General features: G+C 50.6%; 3 protein-coding genes across 5 annotated transcripts; all 3 read right to left on the bottom strand.

Moving 5' to 3' along the window:
* Nucleotides 1–4,865: 4,865 nt before the first annotated feature.
* On the bottom strand, nt 4,866–6,070 carry LENEP (lens epithelial protein). The gene is made up of 2 exons (XM_079926735.1): nt 5,525–6,070; nt 4,866–5,437 (listed from the first exon to the last, which is right to left on the bottom strand). The coding sequence occupies exon 1, from the start codon at nt 5,761–5,763 to the stop codon at nt 5,578–5,580; it is 186 nt and encodes a 61-aa protein (XP_079782861.1). The 5' UTR covers nt 5,764–6,070; the 3' UTR covers nt 4,866–5,437; nt 5,525–5,577.
* Nucleotides 6,071–6,235: 165 nt separating this feature from the next.
* On the bottom strand, nt 6,236–12,110 carry FLAD1 (flavin adenine dinucleotide synthetase 1). Of its 3 annotated transcripts, none has more exons than XM_079926713.1 (8): nt 12,062–12,110; nt 11,378–11,602; nt 9,115–9,859; nt 8,263–8,410; nt 7,706–7,804; nt 7,439–7,628; nt 6,604–6,677; nt 6,236–6,486 (listed from the first exon to the last, which is right to left on the bottom strand). In XM_079926713.1, the coding sequence occupies exons 2-8, from the start codon at nt 11,456–11,458 to the stop codon at nt 6,351–6,353; spliced, it is 1,473 nt and encodes a 490-aa protein (XP_079782839.1). In that variant the 5' UTR covers nt 11,459–11,602; nt 12,062–12,110; the 3' UTR covers nt 6,236–6,350. The 3 variants fall into 3 exon arrangements, with proteins under 3 accessions (XP_079782839.1, XP_079782837.1, XP_079782838.1); XM_079926711.1 differs by lacking the exon at nt 12,062–12,110 and adding an exon at nt 11,790–11,845; XM_079926712.1 differs by lacking the exon at nt 12,062–12,110 and having other exon boundaries at nt 11,378–11,774.
* A 6,761-nt stretch (nt 12,111–18,871) lies between these two features.
* CKS1B (CDC28 protein kinase regulatory subunit 1B) lies at nt 18,872–22,552 on the bottom strand. The gene is made up of 3 exons (XM_079931943.1): nt 22,310–22,552; nt 20,095–20,222; nt 18,872–19,473 (listed from the first exon to the last, which is right to left on the bottom strand). Exons 1-3 carry the CDS (start codon nt 22,366–22,368, stop codon nt 19,421–19,423), a joined length of 240 nt encoding a protein of 79 aa, XP_079788069.1. The 5' UTR covers nt 22,369–22,552; the 3' UTR covers nt 18,872–19,420.
* Nucleotides 22,553–22,599: the final 47 nt, after the last annotated feature.

Genomic DNA, 22,599 nt, shown 5'->3' with positions numbered 1-22,599 from the left:
GCCAAACCACTGAGACCGCGTCGGCCAAGAAACGCTGACTGGGGGCCCCGCCCTCTCCCACGAAACCCCAGCCTGGCCCCTGGGGCCTGCCGCCACCCCTGCCCCGCCACTAGGCCTGGACTGGAACTGGGAACTGGAGGGCAGGTGTGGGCTCTCCAAGGGCCCTCCAGGGGATCGGGGAGCGTCCAAGATCCGCACGTTCAGTTGGTCTTCAGGCGACCAACTAGACCTTAATTTTGTGTGGCAGGAGGTGGGTAAATACCCGGAGAGTGAGGTGGTTGACCAAAGAGAAGGATGAACGCCCAGGCCGGGAGTTAACCCCTTTTAGGGAGAACTGCACACCTGGGGTTGGGACAGCGATTCGGGGTGAGGGCCAGGTGCCTAGGCCGGGCCACGTGCGCCAAGGTTGAGCTGCAGAGGAGCTGGATGTTTGCAGAGCCTGGAGGAGAGAGGGCTTCTGGCGGGAAGAAAGGCAAGGCTGTGACTGGGCGGGGTCCTGAGTGAGTGGGTCTAGGGGCCTGCTTTGGAATGTGGGGGGCTGAGCTGGAAGCGGCGCATCAGCTTCGGCGCCCACCTCTTCCCCGCTCTCCGCCTTCCCCCGGCTGCCTCCGCTTCCCTCGAAAAACCCGCCGCCCAGGAAACCGCTGGGGGCGCTCAGACCGCAGCCCTGCCGCCCCCCGGCGCCCCCACCGCGACCGCCCAACCCACCTGAAGGAGCCGTGGCTGCCAGGGTTGCCCCCCTCCCGCCGACTCCCCCCACACCTGCGGGCTGCACTATTTATAACTCGGCGCCTATTCCGGGCCTCTGGGCGGGAGCCCGGTGTCGCGCAGCGCTAATCGTCGCCGGGATCTCTGCGCCCCCCAGGGCCGGGGGAGATAAATTTAGCCTCAGGAAGCTCGGGGGAACATTTTCCAAAACTCCACGTCCCAGAGAAGGCGAAACTGAACCCCTCTGCCCTCAGCCTCCTCCGGACAGCCACCAGGCGGCGCAGGTCCCCCGGCTCGAGAAGCCGGGTCGCTGCTTTGAAGCTGAGGTAGGTAAAGGGTTGAGAAAGAACGACCTGAGGATACTGAGGGGCGGAGGTCAGAGGGGTCAGAGAATGGCCAGAAGAATGGGTATGCCCCCAAGGCTGGCAAAGACTGGAGTAGACAGTCTCAGCTGGGCATAACTGAGAAAGGACTAATGCCTTTTGAAGGGGAAATAACTCATATGCAAACGAGATGCAAATAGGGACGCAAATAAGAGCGTACGCCCTTGGAGGTCTGCGCTCTGGAGCTAGTGAAACAACTGCCACACTCCCCTTTCTGCCCGTCTTTCAGTTTAGCTGGGAAAACGTGGGACCCTCCCAAGATTATTACTATAATATCCAGTTTATTGCGCATGGCTCCTCAGACCACTTCTCTTGACCCCTCTCCTCCAGCTTCTGCACACCACTGACGGTCTTATATTCGACGTAATCAGCTGGGAATCCTGGATATCAGGCCGCTCCTCCGCATGCTGTCGTACTTGGGGGTCACTTCCAGTTCTGCCTGGTCTCCTTCCCTGTTTTACCCCGCCCAGTCCCCTACCCCTTGTGGCCACTAGAGGGCTCCGGGGCGCCGAAGGGTAAATGAGATCTTACCCATCCCTCCCTGTCTAGGTGCCTGCACATCTTCCTTTATTGCTCCCCTCATCCCCCTCCAGTGAGTTCTTGAGACAGTAGTTTGGACACTTAAAACCTGAACTTACTCTAGTTGGGAAGAGAACATTGCAGGGAAGCTGCCACATCTCACTTTCCCTTCTAGACCAGTGGGGAGGTGTAGTCCAGGGAACCATCTCCTGGCTTTGTGGCTTACATGAAAAGGGCGTAGCTGGGCCTCCCAAATGAGCGCGGGGGAAATCAAGAACAAGGGGAGATTAGGGTTGAGGTGAAGTGGGAAATCATGGAGTGGGTGCAGAATAGGGGTGGATAGTCCCTTCCACATTTCTGCTAGCCTGGCCCTGCCTCCCAGGCCACTTAGGCTACCATCCCAAGCACCAGTTCAGAAGAGGAAGGCAGGAGAGAAGCCCTGAATTTGAGATGAGAGAATCTGGGTTCACTAAATGACTACCCTACTGCAGTGTGCTGTTCATATGACTTTGGAGAGGTCACCACACCTCTCTGGGCTTGTTCCTTCATGTTAAGATGGGACAATTGCCCTCATCCTAACTACTTTTTTTTTTTTTTTTGTGATACGCGGGCCTCTCACTGTTGTGGCCTCTCCCGTTACGGAGCACAGGCTCCGAATGTGCAGGCTCAGCGGCCATGGCTCACGGGCCCAGCCGCTCCTTGGCATGTGGGATCCTCCCGGACTGGGGCATGAACCCATGTCCCCTGCATCAGCAGGCATACTCTCAACCACTGCGCCACCAGGGAAGCCCTGTCCTGCCTACTTTTGAAGTGGACTTTTGTAACGCTCGCACACTCTGTAGCTGAAAAGGGCTCTGGAATGGTATATGAGGTTTTTGTTATCCTCCCCATCCCTCTCCTCAGTCTTTCCACTTTCAGGGTTCTGACACTCTCTTTCCAGCTCTGACACTCTCCTTGGGCTACTGGCAGTCACGACTTCTCTCCCCTCTTCAGCTCCGACCACCTGCCACAATCACAGGCCCTGCCTTCCACCCCTACTACTTCCCCAGTAGCCCTTGCCAGACATCCCCTCCCCTGGCAAAGTCAGAACGCTCAGACTTCAGGATCCACCTCCAGGCACTGCCCCAGCTTGGTAGGAGTGAGGTCTAAGAAAGGAAAAGGAGGCAAATGTCTAGAGCTTGAGTCAGGGAAGGGCTGGGGTTGGCCAAGCAGGGTGCAGGCTATGAGGGGGAGAGGGAACTCCAAATTCAGATGGGAAGTTGAATTCTGTGTCCATCTCTACCACTAACCTCTCTCTCCTTGGATTCAGGACCTTCTCACTGCTGTGCCCTGGGGCTCTGAAGGCACCAGGCAAGAACACTGACCTGCATTTTGTGGATGTCTAAAGAGGGGCTGCCAGGGATAAGAAATAACCTTAAGTTGGAGTACTATAGAGTACCATACTGCTGTACAAAAGAATGGGCAGGCTCTAAATATACTGATGTGGACTCCTGTACGAGGTATGTGAAGGGAAGATAGCAAGGTACAGAACAGGGTATAGAGTATGTTATTAACTAGAAGTATAAGTATATGTAAATGCAGCCACTTCTCCCTACTGCTATTGCTGTAAGCCTGCTCTGAGCCACCAACATGTCTGGCCCCGATTGTGCCCATGACCTCCTAAAAGGTCTCTACTATCCTACCCTTGGTCCTCTAAAGTCTATTCTCAACCCAGCAGCCAGTGTGAGCCTTTTAAATAAAAAATCAGTTTATGCTCAACTGCCTGCAACAGTTCCTCATTTTACTCAGCATAAAATCTCAAGTTCTTACCATGGCCTACTAGGCCTGCCTCCACTCCCATCCTTAGCTTGACTTTCTCTTTTTCTATAGAACCTATCACCTAGTAACATCAATGTACTTATTTTTTAATGTTTATATTTTATTTTCTGTCTCTACCCACCAGAATGTAAACTCCATGAATACAGGGATCTATTTTGTTCACTGCTGTATTCAAATCAGCCAGATGGGCATATAGCAGATGCTCAATAATATTTGTTAAATGAAAGAATAAATGTTTTGCTATTTGCAAAAACATGGATGAACCTGGAAGGTATTATGCTTAATGAATAAGTCAGACAGAGAAATACAAATACTGTATGTTATCACTTACATGTGGAATCTAAAAAATAAAACGAATGAATATAACAAAACAGAATGGACTCACAGATATAGAGAACAAGCTAGTGGTTACTAGTGGAGAGTGAAGGGGGAGGGGCAAGAGAGAGGTAGGGGATTAAGAGGTACAAACTACTGTGTATAAAATAAATAAGTTACAAGAATATATTGTATAGCACAGGGAATATAGCCAATATTTTATAATAACTTTAAATGGAGTATAATCTGTAAAAATTTTGAATCACTGTGTTGTACACCAGAAACTAATATAATACTGTAAATCAACTATACTTAAATTAAAATAAAAAACTAAAAAAAAAAAAAATGAATGACGATGCAGTATATGCATAGACTATCTCTGGAATGCTGTCCAAGATACTGGTCACCATGGTTACCTCCAGGCAGGAGAGCTGGGGGATAGGTGTGGGAGGGAGATAATTTTTACTATCAGAGTTTATTAGGCATATATTACTTTGACAAAAAAAAAAAAAAAAAGAAAGAAAGAAAAAGAAAGAGAGAGAGAGAGAAAGCAAGAAAAAGAAAATAAGCCCAGAGAAAAAGGAGTTAACTAAGAAGTCTGAGGAAGAGCTGGTCCCTGGCAGTGAGGGAGGGCCACATACACCACCTCCAGGCCAGTGTCCCAGGACAGGATGGAGGGGGGAGGGCATAACTGGGCCCCAGGGAATGCTGGGTAGAGATCCCAGGGACACTGGCTGGCTCTGAGGTCATTGGGGGCTGTGAGTGGGCATGTCATTATGCAGGAACAAGACGATGTAAATGGCTGGTGTGTGCCTACCACTGGGAGTGATTCAGGGAGAGCATGTGTTGGTGGCTGCCGAGGGGAAGTGAAGAGTCAATTCTGCTCATTCTGGCTGTTTGTGTCCTATGCACTGTCATAAACCTGAGGGACCTGTGTGGCCATACAGGTGGCTTTCTCTTGCAGGTTTGTGTGTGAGCTAGAGGAGCAGGGCCGGACTTCCTCCGTAAGCTGGGAACTAGCACCAGCTCAGTGCTTTCCCCAAGATCTTCAGGGGCAGGGAGCTGGCCAGACCAGGTCTTCTATTTGGGTTCCCATCCTTACACACAGGGCCTCACAGAAGAAGACCCCACCCAAGCTGGACTCCTCCCTGTCTACAAGTTGGGAGGAACCTGGCCTTTCTACCCAACGCCCTCCCCACCCAGGCACCAGTGAGTCAGGAAACCTGGCTTTCATTCTGTTCTATCCAGGAAAACTTCCTTCCCTCCTTGGTTCCCAGACTCTTCCAGTGCTGACTTTTTCTGACTTCCCTGTAGACATTTAGAACTTTTGGTCTCAAGGCTTATTTATTATACATACAGTTCAGTGATTCTCATACAGAGATACTGGGGGCAGCCCATTCCTGGTACTAAGAGGGTATGGTGAGATCAGCCATCTGGGCCGGTGGGCTCACTGTACCAGGCTTGGAGGAGTGCCAGGTTCTGCTGCAGTCTGACTGGGGTCCTAGCCAGCAGGCCAAGCTCCTGTGCACCAGAGGTGCACTGGAGGTGGGGCCTGGGAATAGAGGCCGAGAGATGAGGCAGGTCTGACAGATGGCACAAACTCAAAGCAGGATCACACTTCACTCATTGTTTGTGGCCCGTCCTTGGTCAAGCACAGCTGGCCCCAGGAGTCTTGATGGGGGTTGGGCTGGGTGCTAAAAAAGAGAATGGGAAGCTGAGAGGCAGGCTCCGCCACAGAAGCTGCAGCCATGCCTCCTGTCTGTTTGCCCTACCCTGCCCACCTGAGCGATGCTGGCCATGGTGCCAGCGGGGAGGAGGCAGCTCCCTGCTGCCATTAATCCAGCAGCTCCTTGATACACCAGCAGCAGAGGAGGATGTAGGCGACTTCCTTCAGGGTCCGCTGCAGGCCCTCCCACCCTGTGCCCGTCTTCATGACAGGCACCCGGAGTCCAGTGTCTCGCAGAACTCCTCCAAGGGAGAAGGGCAGGGCCTGGGCTAGGGGCTGTATCCGGGACTGCATGTGGGCAGCAGCTCTGAGGAAGGGTGTGGGAGCTGCCTCTAGTGCCTTTTATCAACATTGTCCCCACCCCCTTCAGACCTCATGACTGTGGGGACAAAGGCCCCAGGGTCTAGGACAGGGAAAGTTCTGGGCCTGAGAATGGGCTGAGTCAGCCCCTGTGCCCAGGGATGGTGGGGTGGGGTTAGTAGGAGGAGGGCCTGGCCACTCCATCTTTCATCCTCCACAGCCAGGCCAGCTCAGCTTCCCTTCCTCCAGCCTGGGTCTCGAAGCCCTGGCTGCCCTGCCCAGTTACCCCTTCCCCCAGGGGTTGGCACTGCTCCCTGCTCCTGCCCTCTGGTGGGCTCCAGCTGAGGCTGGCACTGAAAATCATCAATGAGAGCTCCTTTCCAGCCTCCTCTCTCCCCCGCCGCCCCAAAGTGAGCACTGAGGGCTCCGAGCTGCCAGGGCCTGGCCCACTTCTGCTTCTCTCGTCCCCTGAAGCAGGAAGACACAGCCAGAGCAACAGGCACAGGAGAGGTGGTTTATTGACAGGTTAGACCCCAGGATGGTCCCCTTCCCTTCCTCCTGGACAGGGCAGGAGTGGGAGGTCACGTGCGGGAGTTCCGCTCCTCGTCTTCGTTCTCAAGCAGGTAGGCTGGACGGTAGGTGGGCTGTCCTCCTGGGTTCGGGCACTTCAGGGCTGGGTTCCGCACCGTGTTCTCCCGGCTCCCCAGTGACGTATAGCTTGGTGGGGCGGGGGAATGGGAATGGAGGGCATGGGTGAGTGTGGTGGGCTCGGCTCTCCAGTCCCAGCACCCTCACATCTTCCACACACCCATCCTCTTCCTCCAAATCCCTTACCCTTGGTCATACAGGATACAGTATGGGACAAACAGTTGACGCAGAAAGTCCCAGATGTCTCTGTAGGTCCAGTCCTGGGAGGTCAGAGTCAGAGAAGAGTCACACATACTTTCCTTTCCCACACCTACCCACTGCCACCTGGGAAGGGGACTATCCGGGGCTCTTCGGCTCCCTTGGCCTCTGAGGGAGGGCCTGCTACCCAATTCTCTGGTACATCTTGCTCTGTGTAGGCCAACCAATAAGAAAGAGAAAGCTTTTATCCTGTCCCTCTCCATTTCTCAACCCACCCTCCACTGGCATCTAAGTTCCAGGACAGGGAGAGGATATCTATGTCTGTGTAAGCCTGTGCTGTCCAGTAGAACTTTCTGCAATGATGGAAATGTTCTTTATTTGTGCTAACATGGTGGTTGCTTGACATGTTGTTAGTAGAACTAAAGAACTGAATTTTGAATTGTAATTTAAAAATTGAGTTATTCACATGCCATGAAACTCACCCTTCTAAAGTATACAATTCAGTTTTTTTTTTTTAGCAATTTGTATTTCATTTCAATTAATTACAATTTGAGTGTAAATAAATGGCTCATGGCTACCATATCAGACAGCACAGGTCTAAGTCATTGTTCTGTCCACAGGAGAAAGCAGGATGCCTGCCGTTGAATTAGTGCTCGATAAAAATTGCTCAAAAGGCTGAACGAACAAATAGCACAGCCTCCCCTGGATGATGGGGCTGTTTCATCCAAGCCCCAGGGCCTAACCTCCCCCACCTCAGGTAGCCAAGGAGCAATGACTGATAGGGGGCACGAGACTGAAGGCGATAAATCCCCTTCCCTGATACCAGTAGCGGGTTGATGCGCATGAATGAAGGCCACCCTGGGTCAGTGGGACTGAAGGGGCCGAGGCTGCAGGAGTAGGGGTCGGTGCGGCGGGTGCCCATCAGCACAGCCTCCAGCTGGGGATGCTGTGCCCGCAGCTCGCTCAGGGCCTGCTTCATGTCACCCTCAGCCTCCAGCACCTGCAGACTGTACCTGAGGAAGAGCAGTGGGAGTCAAGAGTGGGCCCTGCCAAGCCCCTCTTGGAGCCCAAACCTTCAGGTCCCTAGTACCTCTTGATGGTGTCCTGTAGAAACTGCTCCAGCTCAGGGAAAGGGGAGATGCTGCGGATATACAGGATCTGGAGGGGCTCTTGAGCATCAGGGTATTTCCTGGGGAGGGAGCAGAATCCATTGGCTTGCCAGGACGGGCAGGGAAATGCTCTCCAGAGAGCTTGCCTTTTGGCCCCTGGGATGGACACCCTCCCCTTCGCTCCTTTCCTCATCCTTCCCATCCATCAGAACCCACTTCGTCTGGGAAGCCCACTCTGACCTCTTACCTCTCAAATCTGGAGCATACACTCCTGTTTCCAGTATGTAAGCCTTACCTCCCCGACAGGACTGTGACCACCCTGTTGTCGGGGACGGTGGCTTGCACGTCCATACCCCGCGCCAGGCAGGTGTCAGACGCTCAATAAATATGGTGGGGGAATGGAACTGAGAGGTCACTATGGCTACCATCCTCCCAAACCCCACCCAGACACCCCCTTTCCTCCCTGCTTCTTAGGATGGGGAACTAGAGGATGGGGCCAATCTATCTCTGGGGTCTTGCCTCTAGGGGGTTGGCTCACTTCTGCACAGCGGCATGGAAGAGGTGCAGGAGGGCGGTGCAGTCCTTGCCCCCGTTGAATCCCACGCAGAGCTGGGTGAGGCTGTACTGAGCCAGGGCAGTCTCAATGGTCTGTAGGGCGCCTGCCACCTTTTCTCTCAGAGAAGACCCTGCCAGCCAGCCAGGGAAGAGGGCATCAGATAGAGACATATGACTGTCAAAGGGCAGTGGTCAAAGGGCAGTGGGGGCCAAGTTGCCCTTGCTTAAAACCCTTCCATATCTTCCCAGTGTTCCCTATGCCTTCATCTGCCCACTCGGCCCTGCAGTCTGCCCCCAGCCTGTCATTCAGCCACACCTCATGGCACTCTTCACCTCAGTGTCTTCCCTCTGGAGGTCCTGGTTTCTTTCCATTCTCCTAAATCTCATGCTGCTTCCTTTCAGACCCTCTCTCACACTGTTTACTCTTGCCTACCTCCTGGTCTGACCAAATCCTCCTTAGCACTCAGCTTATATGTCACTCGCCCAGAGAAGCCTTCTTGGACCCCGCATCAAGGCTGATCTCCCTGCTATGGAGACCCCCCATCACTGACACCTCATGCACGATTACCTGTTTAACATCTCCCTCTCCTGTTAAACTCCTTGTCCAGAATAGGGCATACCTCTGTCTTGTTGAGTTATACCCCCAACAGCCAGCACAGTGTTGCTGAAAGGAGGTACTCAATTGATATTTATTGGAAGAATGAATGAATCAGCTGTAGCTATCTTCTACCTTCTCCTGGATCTGGGGGAAGCCTCCAACAGCCCCTGCATTCCTGAGACTGAGGGTGGCACCAAAGGTCTGGTGTATGCTGCCCCTCCCCCAGGAGGCCCCTACCTGACTCAGTGAGTTTGTACACGGCCTCACTGGCCTGCTCCACGGCGTTGGGTACGTAGGGGACCAGCGATCCCTGGGGCAGACGGGCAGTCAGGTAGGCCAGGCATTCCTCCAGGGGCCCTTCTTCCTCCGAGTCCAGTGTCAGCTTCACCTGATAGTAGTTGCTGCCCCAGTCAGGGTAGGAACCCAGGCCAAGCCTGCGCCCAAAGTGGGCCTGGGCCTCAGCCAGGATGGGGGCGATAGAGGCCTCATTAGCTGCCACATACAGCTCTCGCAAGTGGAACTGAACAGCTGTGTTTTGAAACAGTCCCTTTAGCCCCTCCAGCACCCGCCGCAGCAGCTCCGGAATTCCCGGGAAGAGGTAGACGTTTCGGACGGAGACTAGTGGGAATCTGAACGGACGGCCAGTGAGAGGATCTGTGCCATAATGTAGGCGGGCAGAGGAGGGCACCCGTGACAGCTTCTCCCAGCCCTCCCCCCCTAGGGCTTTGATGGCCCCTTCCAGCTCAGGGTGTGGCCTGAGTTCGTCCCCAAAGGCCTGTGCTACTGCCTCGAAGGTCACATCATCATGGGTGGGGCCAATGCCCCCTGCCGTAAGGACGTGGGTGAAGCGGCTGGAGAAAGACGTGACCTCAGCCGCGATGGTGGCTACCTCATCGGGTACGACAGAGACTCGGCACACCTGGACCCCCAGGGAGCGCAGTGTCCGGCACAGAAAGTAGGTATTGGTGTCCTGAGTGTGTCCCTGCGAGATTGGAGATGGGGAAGATGACAGTGTCAGTGCCGTAGGGATGAAGGGCAAAGGGGGAAGGATCAGGCTGCATCTGCCTGATGATGGGGCACTCTGCTCTTTGGGGGACACCACCTCGGGCTACCCAGAAGCCCAGACTAGGCGCAAGAGTGGGAAAATCCATGTGAATGGAGTCAGGGGTAATGTGATCCCCCTTGGGCCTTCATCTCTGCTTATGGATTCAATCATCAATTGTATGGGGACAACTCATCTACTTCCTCACCAACCCTGACAGTTTTAGTCCTCTGGCTCCAGGTGCTTACTGGGCATCTTCACCCTATCCCTGGCTGTTGTCCCTTTGGTCAATGGCATCTCCAGACACTGTCCACAGCGTCAGGTTCTTCAAGCTGTCAATTCTACTTCTGAAATGTCTCTCCATTTGCTCTCTTCCCTCTGTTCCTACTGCCACCAAACGGGTCCTTGGCACCTTTCACCTGGACAGTGGCGGCAGACCCCTGGCCAGAATCCCAGCCTCCAGCCACAGCACTCTGCCCTATGCCTCCTGAACAACTTTCCTAACGTGTCACTGTGATTGCATCACTCTTGGCTCAAAAGCCATTTGTTGTTTCCAACCATATACAGAATAAAGTTCAAATTCATTTGCAGAATATTTGAGGCTGTGAGTCTATGGTGTGTGTCCACTCTTCTTTTCCAGCCCCATCTTCTTCTACTTCTCTATAGAGAGTTTAGTGGTTAAGGGGGGCTCTGGAGTAAGTGAGAATCAGGTTGGAACCCCACCTACCACTTACTAGCTGTTCAACTGTGGGCAAGTTTCTCAACCTCTCTGAGCCTCAGTCTCATAATCTATTCATTGAGATTTATAATAAAAGTACCCACATTGGACTTCCCTGGTGGTCCAGTGGTTAAGACTCCGCGCTTCCAATGCAGGGTGCGTGGGTTTGATCCCTGGTCAGGGAACTAAGATCCCACATGTCGGGCGGCTCAGCAGGGAAAAAAAAAAAGTACCCACATCATGGAGTTGTTGTGAGGATTAGTAAAATCACATATGTGATGTAATAAGCACACTGCCAGGCGCTAGTAAGCACTCAGTATTACTATTACAAACCTGATGCCCACCATGACCTCTAGTGAGACTTCCCTGATTATTCAGAAGTAATTTCCCCCTTCTAGTACTTTCCTTCTATCTCACTTATCTACTCTGTGGAATGCCTTGGATCATTTTCCAAACAGGTTGGATATAACTCTGAAATAATACATGCATTGTCATTTCTGTAAAGCCACCCCTCCCCCTACCATAGTGCTTGGCAAATTGTAGGGACTTTGCTACAAGTTTTTCAACACAGTAATTGAAAGAATGAAGGTCACTTTTCCTCCAATATATTGGACTCACTCCAGGACCCTACTGCAGCAAGGGGGCTCCCACCCTGGTTCACCCTCCCTCAACAGAACGTGGAGCAAGCTCCGGAGGACAGGAGAACGCTGCCCCTCCCCCCTCCTCTGTCCCAGACACACCTTGAGGATCTCATCTCCAACAATGATGATGCCCGCCGTCACGCTGCGCCCTGGGGGAGGTTCAGAGGCCCTAGATGCCATGGTCCTGCCTTCTCTGCCCCTCTGCAAGGCCCTCCAGTAGCCACCCAGACCCCCAAATAGGGGGCGCAAGCACGCGGGGCCCGCCAGGTCTACAGGGCACTGGGGGTCATAGCCTGGGAACTGGGGTTCCGGGGTCGAGGGAACCTGGAGGAGCCAGAAAGGACAATGGGGGAGAGCAGGAGTGCAATCTTCCTCATCACGCCCTTGACAATCGACTCCTTTATCCATGTCCCTTTAATAAACGTGTTCTCAAACCCTAGCCCATACCTCTTTTAATGTTTTCTATGCTCGGTCCTAGTCTCCTTAAAATGTCCTTCTCTCCCGAACCTACCACTTTAAATGTCTTCTGTCCGCTGAGCTCGGCTCCTCTAGGGTCTGCTCTATCTTGGGCATCTGCACCTTTAAATGCCTCTTCTCTTTGGGGCATCTGTTCCTTTAAATGTCTACCTTATCCTGGGCCTTGGCCCCTTTAAGTGCGTTCCCTCCCTCCACCCACGACCAAAACTCAGCCGCCTTCTTCTGCTGGCTTCCGCACCCTTTCTAGCCCGGAATCCTGTCTCTTCCCGCCACGCTTCAGACTGCTGAGCTCTTCCAGGTTCTCACCTGCCTCTTGCCCCTTCACCGGGTCTTTCCCTCTCTCCTTCCCTCCCGTGGTAGCTTCCGTACTCAGAGTCCCGCCTTAGACTCCTACCTACCTCGTATTAATTGGTCATTTTGGTCGTCGCTCACACAATCTTTAAGGGTCAATTGGTGTAGTCGACTATCGCTCTCGAGCTTTAGCTAGAGGGCGGGAGTAGTGCTGGGTTGTTATTGGCGACAACCACGTGGTCACCCCTCGCCCGGAAACATGGGGGCCGGGCCTTAGTTGGGGGGCGGGGCTTTTCTCTCAGAGCTGGGCTTGAGGAGTCTGGAGTGAAATGAGTGGTGGTGGTTGGAGGTTCTTTAAGGACTTTGGGGTGCTCCAGTCTCGTGCTGGAAGTAAAGAGGGGCTTGACTCTAACCTCTGTGTTAAAATTCTTGTATGCATATGCTGTTATTCATTAACCATGACTTATTCTAAGGGGTTGGGGGCTGGCACTGGTGCAGAGGGGATTTTATATTGTGGCAAATGGACGTTGGAGGGACAGCCAAGAAAAATTGTCAGCATTGCCTGGGAGGTAGCAAGATCCTGGAGGTGACCTTTTAGTGTGTGGAACTTTCATTTGTCTCTGTTATAAACAGCAAAGCTAATTACCGAAACCTCTTTTTTTTTTTTTTTTTTGCGGTACGCGGGCCTCTCACTGTTGTGGCCTCTCCCGTTGCGGAGCACAGGCTCCGGACGCGCAGGCTCAGCGGCTACGGCTCACGGGCCCAGCCGCTCTGCGGCATGTGGGATCTTCCCGGACCGGGCCACGAACCCATGTCCCGTGCATCGGCAGGCGGACTCTCAACAACTGCGCCACCAGGGAAGCCCCAAGAAGTACTTTTAGACCAGAAGCAAGTGAAATAAGAGGAAGCTAGGATAATGTGAGAATCCAAAGTGGACACGTGGCACTCCCTAGTCGCCGCCCTCACTCGTACCTCCAAGACCAATTAACTGGGAGAGGTTGTTTAAAAGTACTTCTTAAACTTTAACGCTCCTACGAATCATCTGGGGGCCTTTTCATTTTTTATTTTTAAATTATTTATTTATTTGGCTGCGTTGGGTCTTTGTTGGTGCGCGCAGGCTTTACTCTAGTTGTGCGGTGTGAGGGCTTATTGCAGCGGCTTCTCTTGTTGCAGAGCATGGGCTCTAGGCGCGGGCTCAGTAGTTGTGGCACAAGGGGTTAGTTGCCCCGCAGCGTGTGGGATCTTCCCAGACCAGGGCTCAAACCCACGTCCCCGGCATTGGCAGGCAGATTCTTAACCAGGAAAGTCCCCATGGGAGCCTTCTTAATATGCTGTTTAAATCTACAGGATTCATGCGGTTTGGGTGGGGCCTGAGATCTGCATTTAACAAGCTCTCATTGTTGTGGTCCTAAGGCGGGTTGAAAAAGAATTTCCAGACACGAGGCAGGATGAAATAAGATAGAATTTATTAGATGGAAGGGTTGCTGCCAGAACAGCAGGCCGACTTCCTAGCAGTCTGGGAGAGTCGGCCCGAACATGTGCTATTGATCAGTTTTTATAGCCAGAAAACAAAAGAATGGTCCGGGGTGAAAATTTCGTTTACTGATTGGCTGAGGCACTTACACCTTCCTTCTATCTGGTGAGAGTGGGACAGCCCAGATGCCTTTCCTTATTTGAGACAGGTTCCGTTGCCCAGGTGGGTGTTGGCCAGGTGGGCTCAGGAATTTCATAACCATCTCAACATAGTGGGGAGGGCGATTTAAGAGTCTGGTAGGGGGTGTAACGCTGCAACTTTTTCATGCAGGGTCAGTCTTTGTCCTTGAAGCATCATTGTCCTTGGAGCACCACATTCCCCCTTCTATTTATAGGGCCAATTCCTTGGCCCTATTGGGTACCCTGCTCATATCTACCTAACTGCCTAATTGCCTCTCAGGCATTCTGGAACCCCTTTGTGAGAAGGGGTGACAAACTCTCTGGCTGCTTCCTGCTGAGCAGGGGCATCATGGGGCCCTGGGTTCCCGTTGCCTGCTCTCTGTCAGGGTGTATCTAGGGAGGAGTGTGGGCCCCATGTAAAGTGATGGCGGCTTGTTCAAGGGGTTGTACGAGTGTTGTCTGGCCGGTGTTTTTGTTGCATCACCATTTGTATTCTGGAAGAGACAAACTTAACAAGGAGGTTAAAAATACATGGCCCGAAAATCGGTCTGGACCTTGCCTGATTGATTAACCAAAAAACAGCAATCTTCCTTTAACACTGCACAAGTCCCTCCCTGATAAGCGGTTAGGAGGTCCTGAGCTCTTCTATTTTGTAAAACCACTCCTGTTAGAGAATTTATTTGTTCTTGTAGCATGTTAATTTGAGCTGCTAGGTTGGCAATCTGTTGTGTGAGTTCAAAAGAGAGCTGTTGGGCAGTGAAAATAGAGTTTAAGAGTCCTGCTGAGCCTGTTCCCACCCTGTTAGGAGGATCGAGGAACGACCAGTGGGACAATGGCGAGTGGGACCAGAGAAGGAAGTCAGGGCTGAATAAGTAGCCCCTGTGTCAATTAGAAAGGTTATATTAGCCCCTGCCACATCCAGGGTTACCCGGGGCTCCTCCAGTCTTATGGGGAACATAGGGTCCTGTAGGTTGAGCCTCAGACACCTTCAGTCATCCACATCCAGGAGCCCCAGATCTACAGTGCAATCCGGTTCTTGCTCCTGGTAGTCAATTACCACTGACAGGGGTAATTGGTTTTGACCTCGGCCCACGGGGGCTGGGACCGAAAAACCCCGAGTGTTGGGTGGTTGTGGAATTGGCCTACCAGCTTGAGGGCGGCAGGGACAACTCCTCTTCCAGTTGGCCCTTTTGATGATAAGGGCGTCTGATATCGGGTGGTGGGGTGTGGCAGTTCCTGACAGTGTGCCCCTGCTGACTGCATTGGTAGCAGGTCCACGGTGGTTTCTGAGATGGGAGAGGGGCTCCCGTGGGTCCCTGTTGTGGGAGGGACTGAGTAATGGCAAGAGCCATATACTGAGTGTGTCGTTTTAATTTTTCCTCCTCTCTCAGTTCTCGTCTGTTCCTAGAAGCCTCCTCCCTATTGTTAAAAACCTTCAAGGCCGTGTCAAGTAGGACAGAAAATGGGGTTTGTGGCCCTTGCTCTAGTTTCTGTAATTTCTGTTTTATGCTTGGGGATGCCTGGCTTACAAAGTGAACTGCAAGTACAGCCTGACCTTCAGGGGTCTCAGGGTCTAGGCTGGTGTATTTCCTCATAGCCTCGACTAATTGGGCCTGAAAAAGGGCCAGATTCTCAGAGGGTTCCCGTGTGACTTCTCTGAGTTTATTATAATTGACAGGTTTGATGATTGCCTTTTTCATACCTTCTAGTAGACAGGTAGTCGTGTAATGTCTCCTAGTGAGCCCTCCTGCTGGCCCATTTTTATTTTCCTGGTATCTCCATCTTGCGTCTGCCCGTGGGACTGCCTCTGCCCCTGCTCGGTTCTCATTAGGATTTCGAGCGTGTGCCTCATCTGCCCAGGCCTGAGCCACAGCCCAGATCCTGGCATTTTCCTCGTGATGCAGCAGGTAGCTAGGACCACGTGGATATCTGGCCAAGTTAAGTCAAAGGTTATAGTTAGGGCCTGGAATTCCCTTATGAACATGGAGGGGTCCTGGCTAAAGGAGCACAGTTTCCCTTGAATATGAGAGAGATCAGACATGGGGAAGGGGACATGAACTCTGATAGCACCTAGGTCTCCGTTAGCAACCTCTCGTAGGGGAAGCATATCGGGACTCGATTCAGAGCATTGGGCTACTGGTGACTGAGTGTGGGGCAGGGGTGGAAGGTCTGCTTCTGGGTACAGGGGTGGGGGTTGGGGAGCAGAAGGTTGAGGAGGAGGCTGGGGAGACCGGGGACAAGAAGGGTCATCCAAGATATCTGGTGGAGGGGGAGATGGGGAGGGACGAGGTAGTGAAGCTGAAGGAGGAGGGTGGGGAGGACGAGGCATTAAAGCGGCAATGGAGAAACACATGTGACAGGAGTCCCTCAGGCTCAGATTCTGACCGAGGGCCATGAAGGGCTGGACATATGGAACCTCGGAATCCTTTGCTAGTTTCCAACAACAGAGGTCAAGTTGGAGGATCATGTTGTAATTTAGCGTCCCATTAAGAGGCCATTGTTCTTGGTCCCTCAGTTTGTATTGGGGCCAAGCCGTGTTACAAAAGAAAATGAGCCTCTTCTTTTTGAGACTGTCTGGATCAAATTCCTTACAATTCCTGAGAATATAAACAAGAGGTGAGTCTAAGGGGACAGATGTACCTGAACCCATTCTTAGCCCCAATGCCATAGAATGGGGCTACTGAGAATCACTGACAAGCAAAAAGGCAAAAATCACTGACAGGCAAAAAATCACTGACAGGCATATGTGCCCTCTTTGTCTCAGTGATGTCTCTGTGCGACTTAGGCACAAAAATGCTTACTGTCTCAGCTGTCACGTCCGACTGAGGTGGCCAGAGCAGTGAGAAACCGTGCGGCCAGGGCATCAGTGACCAGAGAGGGGAATCCCCGGACGCCAGCCGGGAATTGACTCACCGTTATTAGACTCTCAGGGATGGGAAGGAGTTCCCGGGACGACCTAGAGGCGGTGAGGTCCTTTGGAGTCAGTCCGAGCTGAGGAGAAAGAAGCAGAAGCGACAGAAAAGAGGACTGAGGATTCCACCTTCTATCCCTACCGAGGAGGCGGTGGCCAAGGGACTGGGGGCTGTGTGTTTTGCTTTGTCCACAATGTGCCTCGCGTTGCACGGAAGTTGTCTTGCTGGGGGCAGACGCTCTAATAGCCTGGTCCGTTCTGTGACCCCCTTATCCTTTCACGGGAGTCTTCAAGCAGCAGGCACCCTAATGGCTTTTAAATGCCTTACCCGTGCCCGCACGATACCCTTTGGCCTAGTCCTCAGTCGGAAGGAAGACAGAGGGATCCTCACCTGCTCTGGGAGGCAGTTACTGGGGCAAAGTGAACCGTGGAGCTTCGGAACACACAGGCTGTGGCCCTGGTCGGAGTTCCTCCTTTGCTTCCACAGCAACTTGCCTGTTCACAGAGGGTCCCAAGGAATGAGGAGAGGAGGTGGGGAAAGAGATGCCCCTGGAGATCCCCGTACAGGCCACCAAATGTTGTGGTCTGAACGCGGGTTGGAAAAGAATTTCCAGACACAAGGCAGAATGTAAAGAAGATAGAATTTATTAGAGGGAAGGGTCGCTGCCAGAACAGTGGGCCAACTTCCTAGCAGTCTGGCAGAGTCAAGCCCGAACATGTGCTATTGATCAGTTTTTATAGCCAGAAAACAAAAGAATGGTCGGGGTGAAAATTTCGTTTACTGATTGGCTGGGGCACATACACCTTCCTTCTATCTGGTGAGAGTGGGACAGCCCAGATGCCTTTCCTTATTTGGGACAGGTCCCGTTGCCCAGGTGGGTGTTGCCCAGGTGGGCTCAGGAATTTCGTAACCATCTCAACGTGGTGGGGAGGGCGATTAAGAGTCCGGTAGGGGGTGTAACGCTGCAACTTTTTCAGGCAGGGTCGTTCTTTGTCCTTTAAGCATAATTGTCCTTGGAGCACCACACTCCTGTCATGCTGATGCCACTGTTTTCTGTAGTAAAGCTCTAAAATTCATTCATTTAGAGGACTGCTGAACCACACCTGGCCTCATTTTACTCTCCTAAAACCCCTCTGAGATAGATATGATGCCCATTTTACAGATGGGCAACAGGCTCAAAAAGGTGAAGGGATGCCATACAACAACCACAAAACACTACAGTGAATGGTAGAGCCAGGCTTCTAGACCCTTCTTTCTCAAATAATAAGCCCCGTGTTTTTTCCAATTAAGAGAGTCTCAGCTCTAAAAAAACAAAGTCAGGCTTTCCTAATGACGTAAGCCATATATGCTACATCATCTTTCTTAGTAATGGTGATATTTGACAAGCCCCGCCCCCCTCCCCGAAACATCAGCTCTGGTCTGATCCTTTACAGTGGGTTCTCAAGCTTAAGTATGCACCAGAATCACCTAGAGAGCTTGTTAAAATGTCACTAGGTTCTACCCTCAGAGTTTGATTCAGTAGGTCTAGGGTGGAGCCCAAGAATGGACACTTCTAAGGAGTTTCCAGGTGATGTTGATGCTTCTGGTCCAGGGACCACACTTGAACTACTACTGCTCTAAGGAAAAAATGAATGGAAGACAGAAGTGGGAAGATTAATCTCCCTTACTTAGCACTTCTGTTCAAAGTAGAGGGTAAACTATTATTTGGCGAAATGTTTTCTCAAATAGCCACAGTTTACAACTGTTTTCTCAAAGGTTAGTGCTGTAACTACCTGTGTAAGAATGCTTGAAATTCCCTCATCCAGGCCACACCCCAGACCAATTAAGTCAACTTCCCTGGGAATGACTTAGCCATCAGCACTTTTAAAGCTACCCAGGTGATTCCAATGTTCAGCCACGGTGAGAACCACTGAAAACACCCCCAAACCATTGTGCGGAGTGAACAGGCCAGAGGTGTGCCTGAGCCTTAGGCTGGTCAGGAAGTGGAGTGCACTAGCAGCCTCTGGCTGACAGCCTCCTCCCTTGTGTACCCTTCAAAAATCAGGACTACGTTAATGGCAGCATCCCTGACTGAAGAAAAGAATTCATTTGTTTTGATGAGATGAAGTCCCCATATAACCTCTTTCTTAGGCCTGTAGTTAGAGTGAAATATATTTCAGTAGATGTTTGACAGCAAAGTCTGCTTAAAGTAGATTAAAAACCAGTTACCTGAATGTTGAAATAAACCTCATTATTAACAAAGAGCTGAACTTCATTATCTCACTGAAGGGTATATAATTAGAACCATGATAGTGAATGTGATGCTTGCCCTGAGAGGGGGAAAAAACCTTTACAATGAGAGAATTAGATTATAAAAACTTCCTCTTTAATCAAGGCTTTTTAACATGGAACAGATTTCTTGAATAAAATGGAAAGTTTCCAACACATTGAAACATAAATCACCATACATACAACACCTGGCAGAAAAAAAAAACAAAGTTTACACAATCCCTGTAACAGCCACGGTCTTATATTCTTAGATGCTTCCTCCATCTGCCAAGTGTGTTCTGCTGGATACAGAGCTCACATTGGTTTTGGGGGTCACACTGAGCTGAGGCTGCAACCCAAAGAGCAGTTGTCCGGCTGGGCCATGGTCCTGTTGGTTCTGCTCAAGAAGCAAAGCAGTCTCCAACACGTTCAAACAGTGTACTGAACATCCTTTAAATATCAAAGTGAGAAACAGGAAGGCAACATAATAATGTCATCAGAAAGATGTTAGCAAATGAGGACAGCTGTATAAAGCATGAGGCTGAAAAGTGGCTCCCCAGCTTCATTTCTTTGGCTTCTTGGGCAGTGGCCGCCGGAACAGCAAGATGTGAGGTTCTGAAAGAGTGAGTGAAATCTAAGAGACAAGCTCACATCATCCTATGCACAACCTATAGTATCTCCCACTCCCACTTCCCAGGTATCACCCACTCAGATCTTTACAACTAAATTAAGATTTAAGCATATGGCCTTAGAAGCAGACCCCGAAGCCTGGCCTGTGTGCCAAGTACAGAATTGTCAGTATCAGTTCTCTTGCTATGTTTGTGCAGCCCCGGGGCGTCCTTTATTAGTTTTGTCTGGCAGTTTGGTGTCTGGTGTCTTATCAAGAAATATACTCTCCTTGGTTTATTTGGAACACATCCCCAAATTCACTTTCTGATGGAGAATGAAGCAGGGGCCATAACCTCTACCAGTGTATATGTAGCCTTAAAAAAAAAAAAAAAAATCCTCTGACCAAATTAGAGATTAAAGGAGGTTTTTTCAGTGACAGGTTGTTTCTGAACTTCCCAGATACTTTCTTATTTTTTTTCTTATTTACTTTCCTGTTTTTCTAGATGGCTGGTGAGTTAAGAAACTAGTAAATCATCCCCACTTTCCCCCTATTTCTTTGGGTTATGCAACCTTATCATTCCTTCATTTCCTCAGTCCTACATGGTTGCTTTCTGCCATTGCACTGACCTGGTTCATGGATCATATAATGGACCCATCCCTGACTCTGCTGAACGCCAAGATTCCTCCATTCAGATTCAGACATCAAATGGGTTTTAGGGACCAGCTTGGCTATGTCCTTGGGCAACATCACATGCCTGTAACAGAAACATGGGAAGGTGGGGAATCTGTATCAGTACTGGGTACAGTATGTCAGACGAGTGCCTGCATATAAAGCCAAGAGAGGCAAGAAAAGACAAACCAGTTCGTAATGGCAGGGAGTTTATATAATGTTATTGTGGGGCAGAGGCAGCTAGAAATAAAGGCCAAGATACCTACATTCTCACAAAAGTATATTAAAAAGTACACATCAATAAATAACACCAGTGAATGAGCACCTAAATTCCAGACACTGTTGATATATTGACTCTGCCTTCTTGGAGCTTATAGTCTTCTAGTTGATGACCCTAATATAATGGGAACCCCACAACACACACACACACACACACACACACACACACACACACACACACACACACACACACACACACACACACACACACACACACACACACTAAGTAAAGGCAATTTTGAACAGAATTGTAAGGAGGAAGGGAGAGAAGTAATTTCACGGAGAGGAAAGGCCTATCAGGGAAGAGTCAGAACAAAGGGTGAAATATATCTTATCCTTTAAGATCTATCCTAACTTCATTTTCCTAACTCTGAAGGGATGTGCCATGAGACTTCTTTGGGGGGAACTCCATGCTTTTCTAACCAAGGATAAGTCTCCTTTCATGGCAAAGAAATTACTACTCTGACATGAATTGGGGTGATTCAGACTTCATCATTTTCAATGAAAATGTACTGAATGCTCTCTCTGTGCTAAGTAAAAGGGATTTTTTTCCCCCAAAGAGTCAATTCTAGTCTAAATGTCTGAAAATAGCTTACATCTTAACAAGTCCCTGGCATAAAGACTGGCTTCCATACCTATTTAGACCAAAAAAACAAACAAACCCTTTTCTTAAACCAAATATCACTGCCAAGACTTACATCTTCCAGGGGATGAAATTAGTGATGTTTCTCTAGCCCTGCAAAGACATTATAAGCACTTAATTTTAGTTAGCCTAGTTCAGATGTAGAGAAAAACAGCTGAGGAAAAGAAAGTTAATTGGGTCCAAACAGGGCCGGGGGGCCTTTCCCAAGGATTTGGCATAAAAATAATACAAATAGTGTGTTTGTCAGCAGACACTGAGTTCTCCAGAAGGCCCAGAGCCCTGCACTAGGCTGAAGAAACACAAGGAAAGCAAGCTTCCAGTTGTTTTAAGTATTACGCTTCATATAGATTGGTCGAATGCCAATATTTGTAGAATTCTTTGTCTTCCCTAATTTTCTAATCTAGAATTATGGATTTAGGGTTTATCAAATGCAAATTATAGGGAGTCCTTTCTTCACCATGCTTGGCAAGTTGTACGTGCTCCCACCACAATCTGTACATAGTTCTATCATACCAATTATCACCTTCTTTCTGCTATCTGTCATTACTTCCACAGATTTTTAGGTTTGTTGAAAGCAGAGACCATGGCTTATCCTTGCACTTTAGTAGAACACCTGAAACCTATAAGCACTCCATAACTGTTTCCTAAGTAGATGCCCTTCAAATATTTGACGGGAATCTATTAGGTCTATATTAAGTCTTTTCTCAATGCTCCTGGCCGGTTTTATTCCACTCCAATTCTTCGAAGCCCACTTCCTAAAACAAGCCAGGCAACCACGCCCCCTTTCCATGAATTAATAAGCAACACTCAGGCTCTCTCAGAACTCCCCTCACTTTGAAGCCTCGAGGAAAATTCGGGATCCGCCTTTGCCACCTTCTCCCAGGAGGCTCTACGGTGTTGCCATGATACAAGTAGTCTCAAGAAGGCAAATTCAATTTGCTCAATGAAGGTGAGAGAATGATCCAGAAACCCGCAAAGCTGAGGGTGGTCGGCACTCTAATACTCTAACCACGTCCACCCACGCCTCCTCCCAACAGGAGAGCTTACTCCAAATTCTCTACCACTTTAGGGTTTCTTTTACGATCGCACCCTACCCTTCGCGCATGCGCCTTACGCTCTCATTGCTCGCACCCATTCCCTTCATCTCCCGCGCATGCGCCATTCTGTAGCTTCAGTCCGCGTTACTAACTCCTCGTGCCCTCACTTTTCAAAGCTCACGACCTTGTTATTGCCCCCGCGCCGGCACTAACCGGTACTCGAACTCCTCGTCGTCGTATTTGTCCGAATAGTAAATCTGCTTGTGCGACATAATCACCCTGCCTGAGGACCGTCAGCCCCGCACCGCCAACCTCCAAACAACTCCCAGCAGCACGCGCTCCCACCCTCTTTGGCCTCGCTTTCAAACACACCGCCCGCACTTTCTATTGGTCATTCTGGCGGAAGGCGGGACAACCCCACCTTCAAGCCTCCGATTGGCTTAGATTTGCTTCTCCTTGAGTCCTTATTGGAGTGCACTGCCTACGTTGCTCAAGAACAAACG

Source organism: Stenella coeruleoalba (genome assembly GCF_951394435.1).
Source record: "Stenella coeruleoalba genome assembly, chromosome: 1".
In the NCBI taxonomy this organism is placed as follows: Eukaryota; Metazoa; Chordata; class Mammalia; order Artiodactyla; family Delphinidae; genus Stenella; species Stenella coeruleoalba.
Note: the sequence above shows the minus strand (reverse complement) of the source record. Positions and strands in the feature narration are given on the sequence as shown.

Coding starts and splice junctions, on each gene's coding strand:
- FLAD1 (XM_079926712.1), bottom strand. CDS start 11,686: ATGGATAAAGGAGTCGATTGTCAAGGGCGTGATGAGGAAGATTGCACT. Junction 8,411..9,114: donor GTACAAACTCACTGAGTCAG/GTAGGGGCCTCC, acceptor GCTGGCTGGCAG/GGTCTTCTCTGAGAGAAAAG. Junction 7,805..8,262: donor TTCCATGCCGCTGTGCAGAA/GTGAGCCAACCC, acceptor CTCCCTCCCCAG/GAAATACCCTGATGCTCAAG.
- LENEP (XM_079926735.1), bottom strand. CDS start 5,763: ATGCAGTCCCGGATACAGCCCCTAGCCCAGGCCCTGCCCTTCTCCCTT.
- CKS1B (XM_079931943.1), bottom strand. CDS start 22,368: ATGTCGCACAAGCAGATTTACTATTCGGACAAATACGACGACGAGGAG. Junction 20,223..22,309: donor GACGAGGAGTTCGAGTACCG/GTTAGTGCCGGC, acceptor TTTCTGTTACAG/GCATGTGATGTTGCCCAAGG. Junction 19,474..20,094: donor TTATATGATCCATGAACCAG/GTCAGTGCAATG, acceptor TCACTCTTTCAG/AACCTCACATCTTGCTGTTC.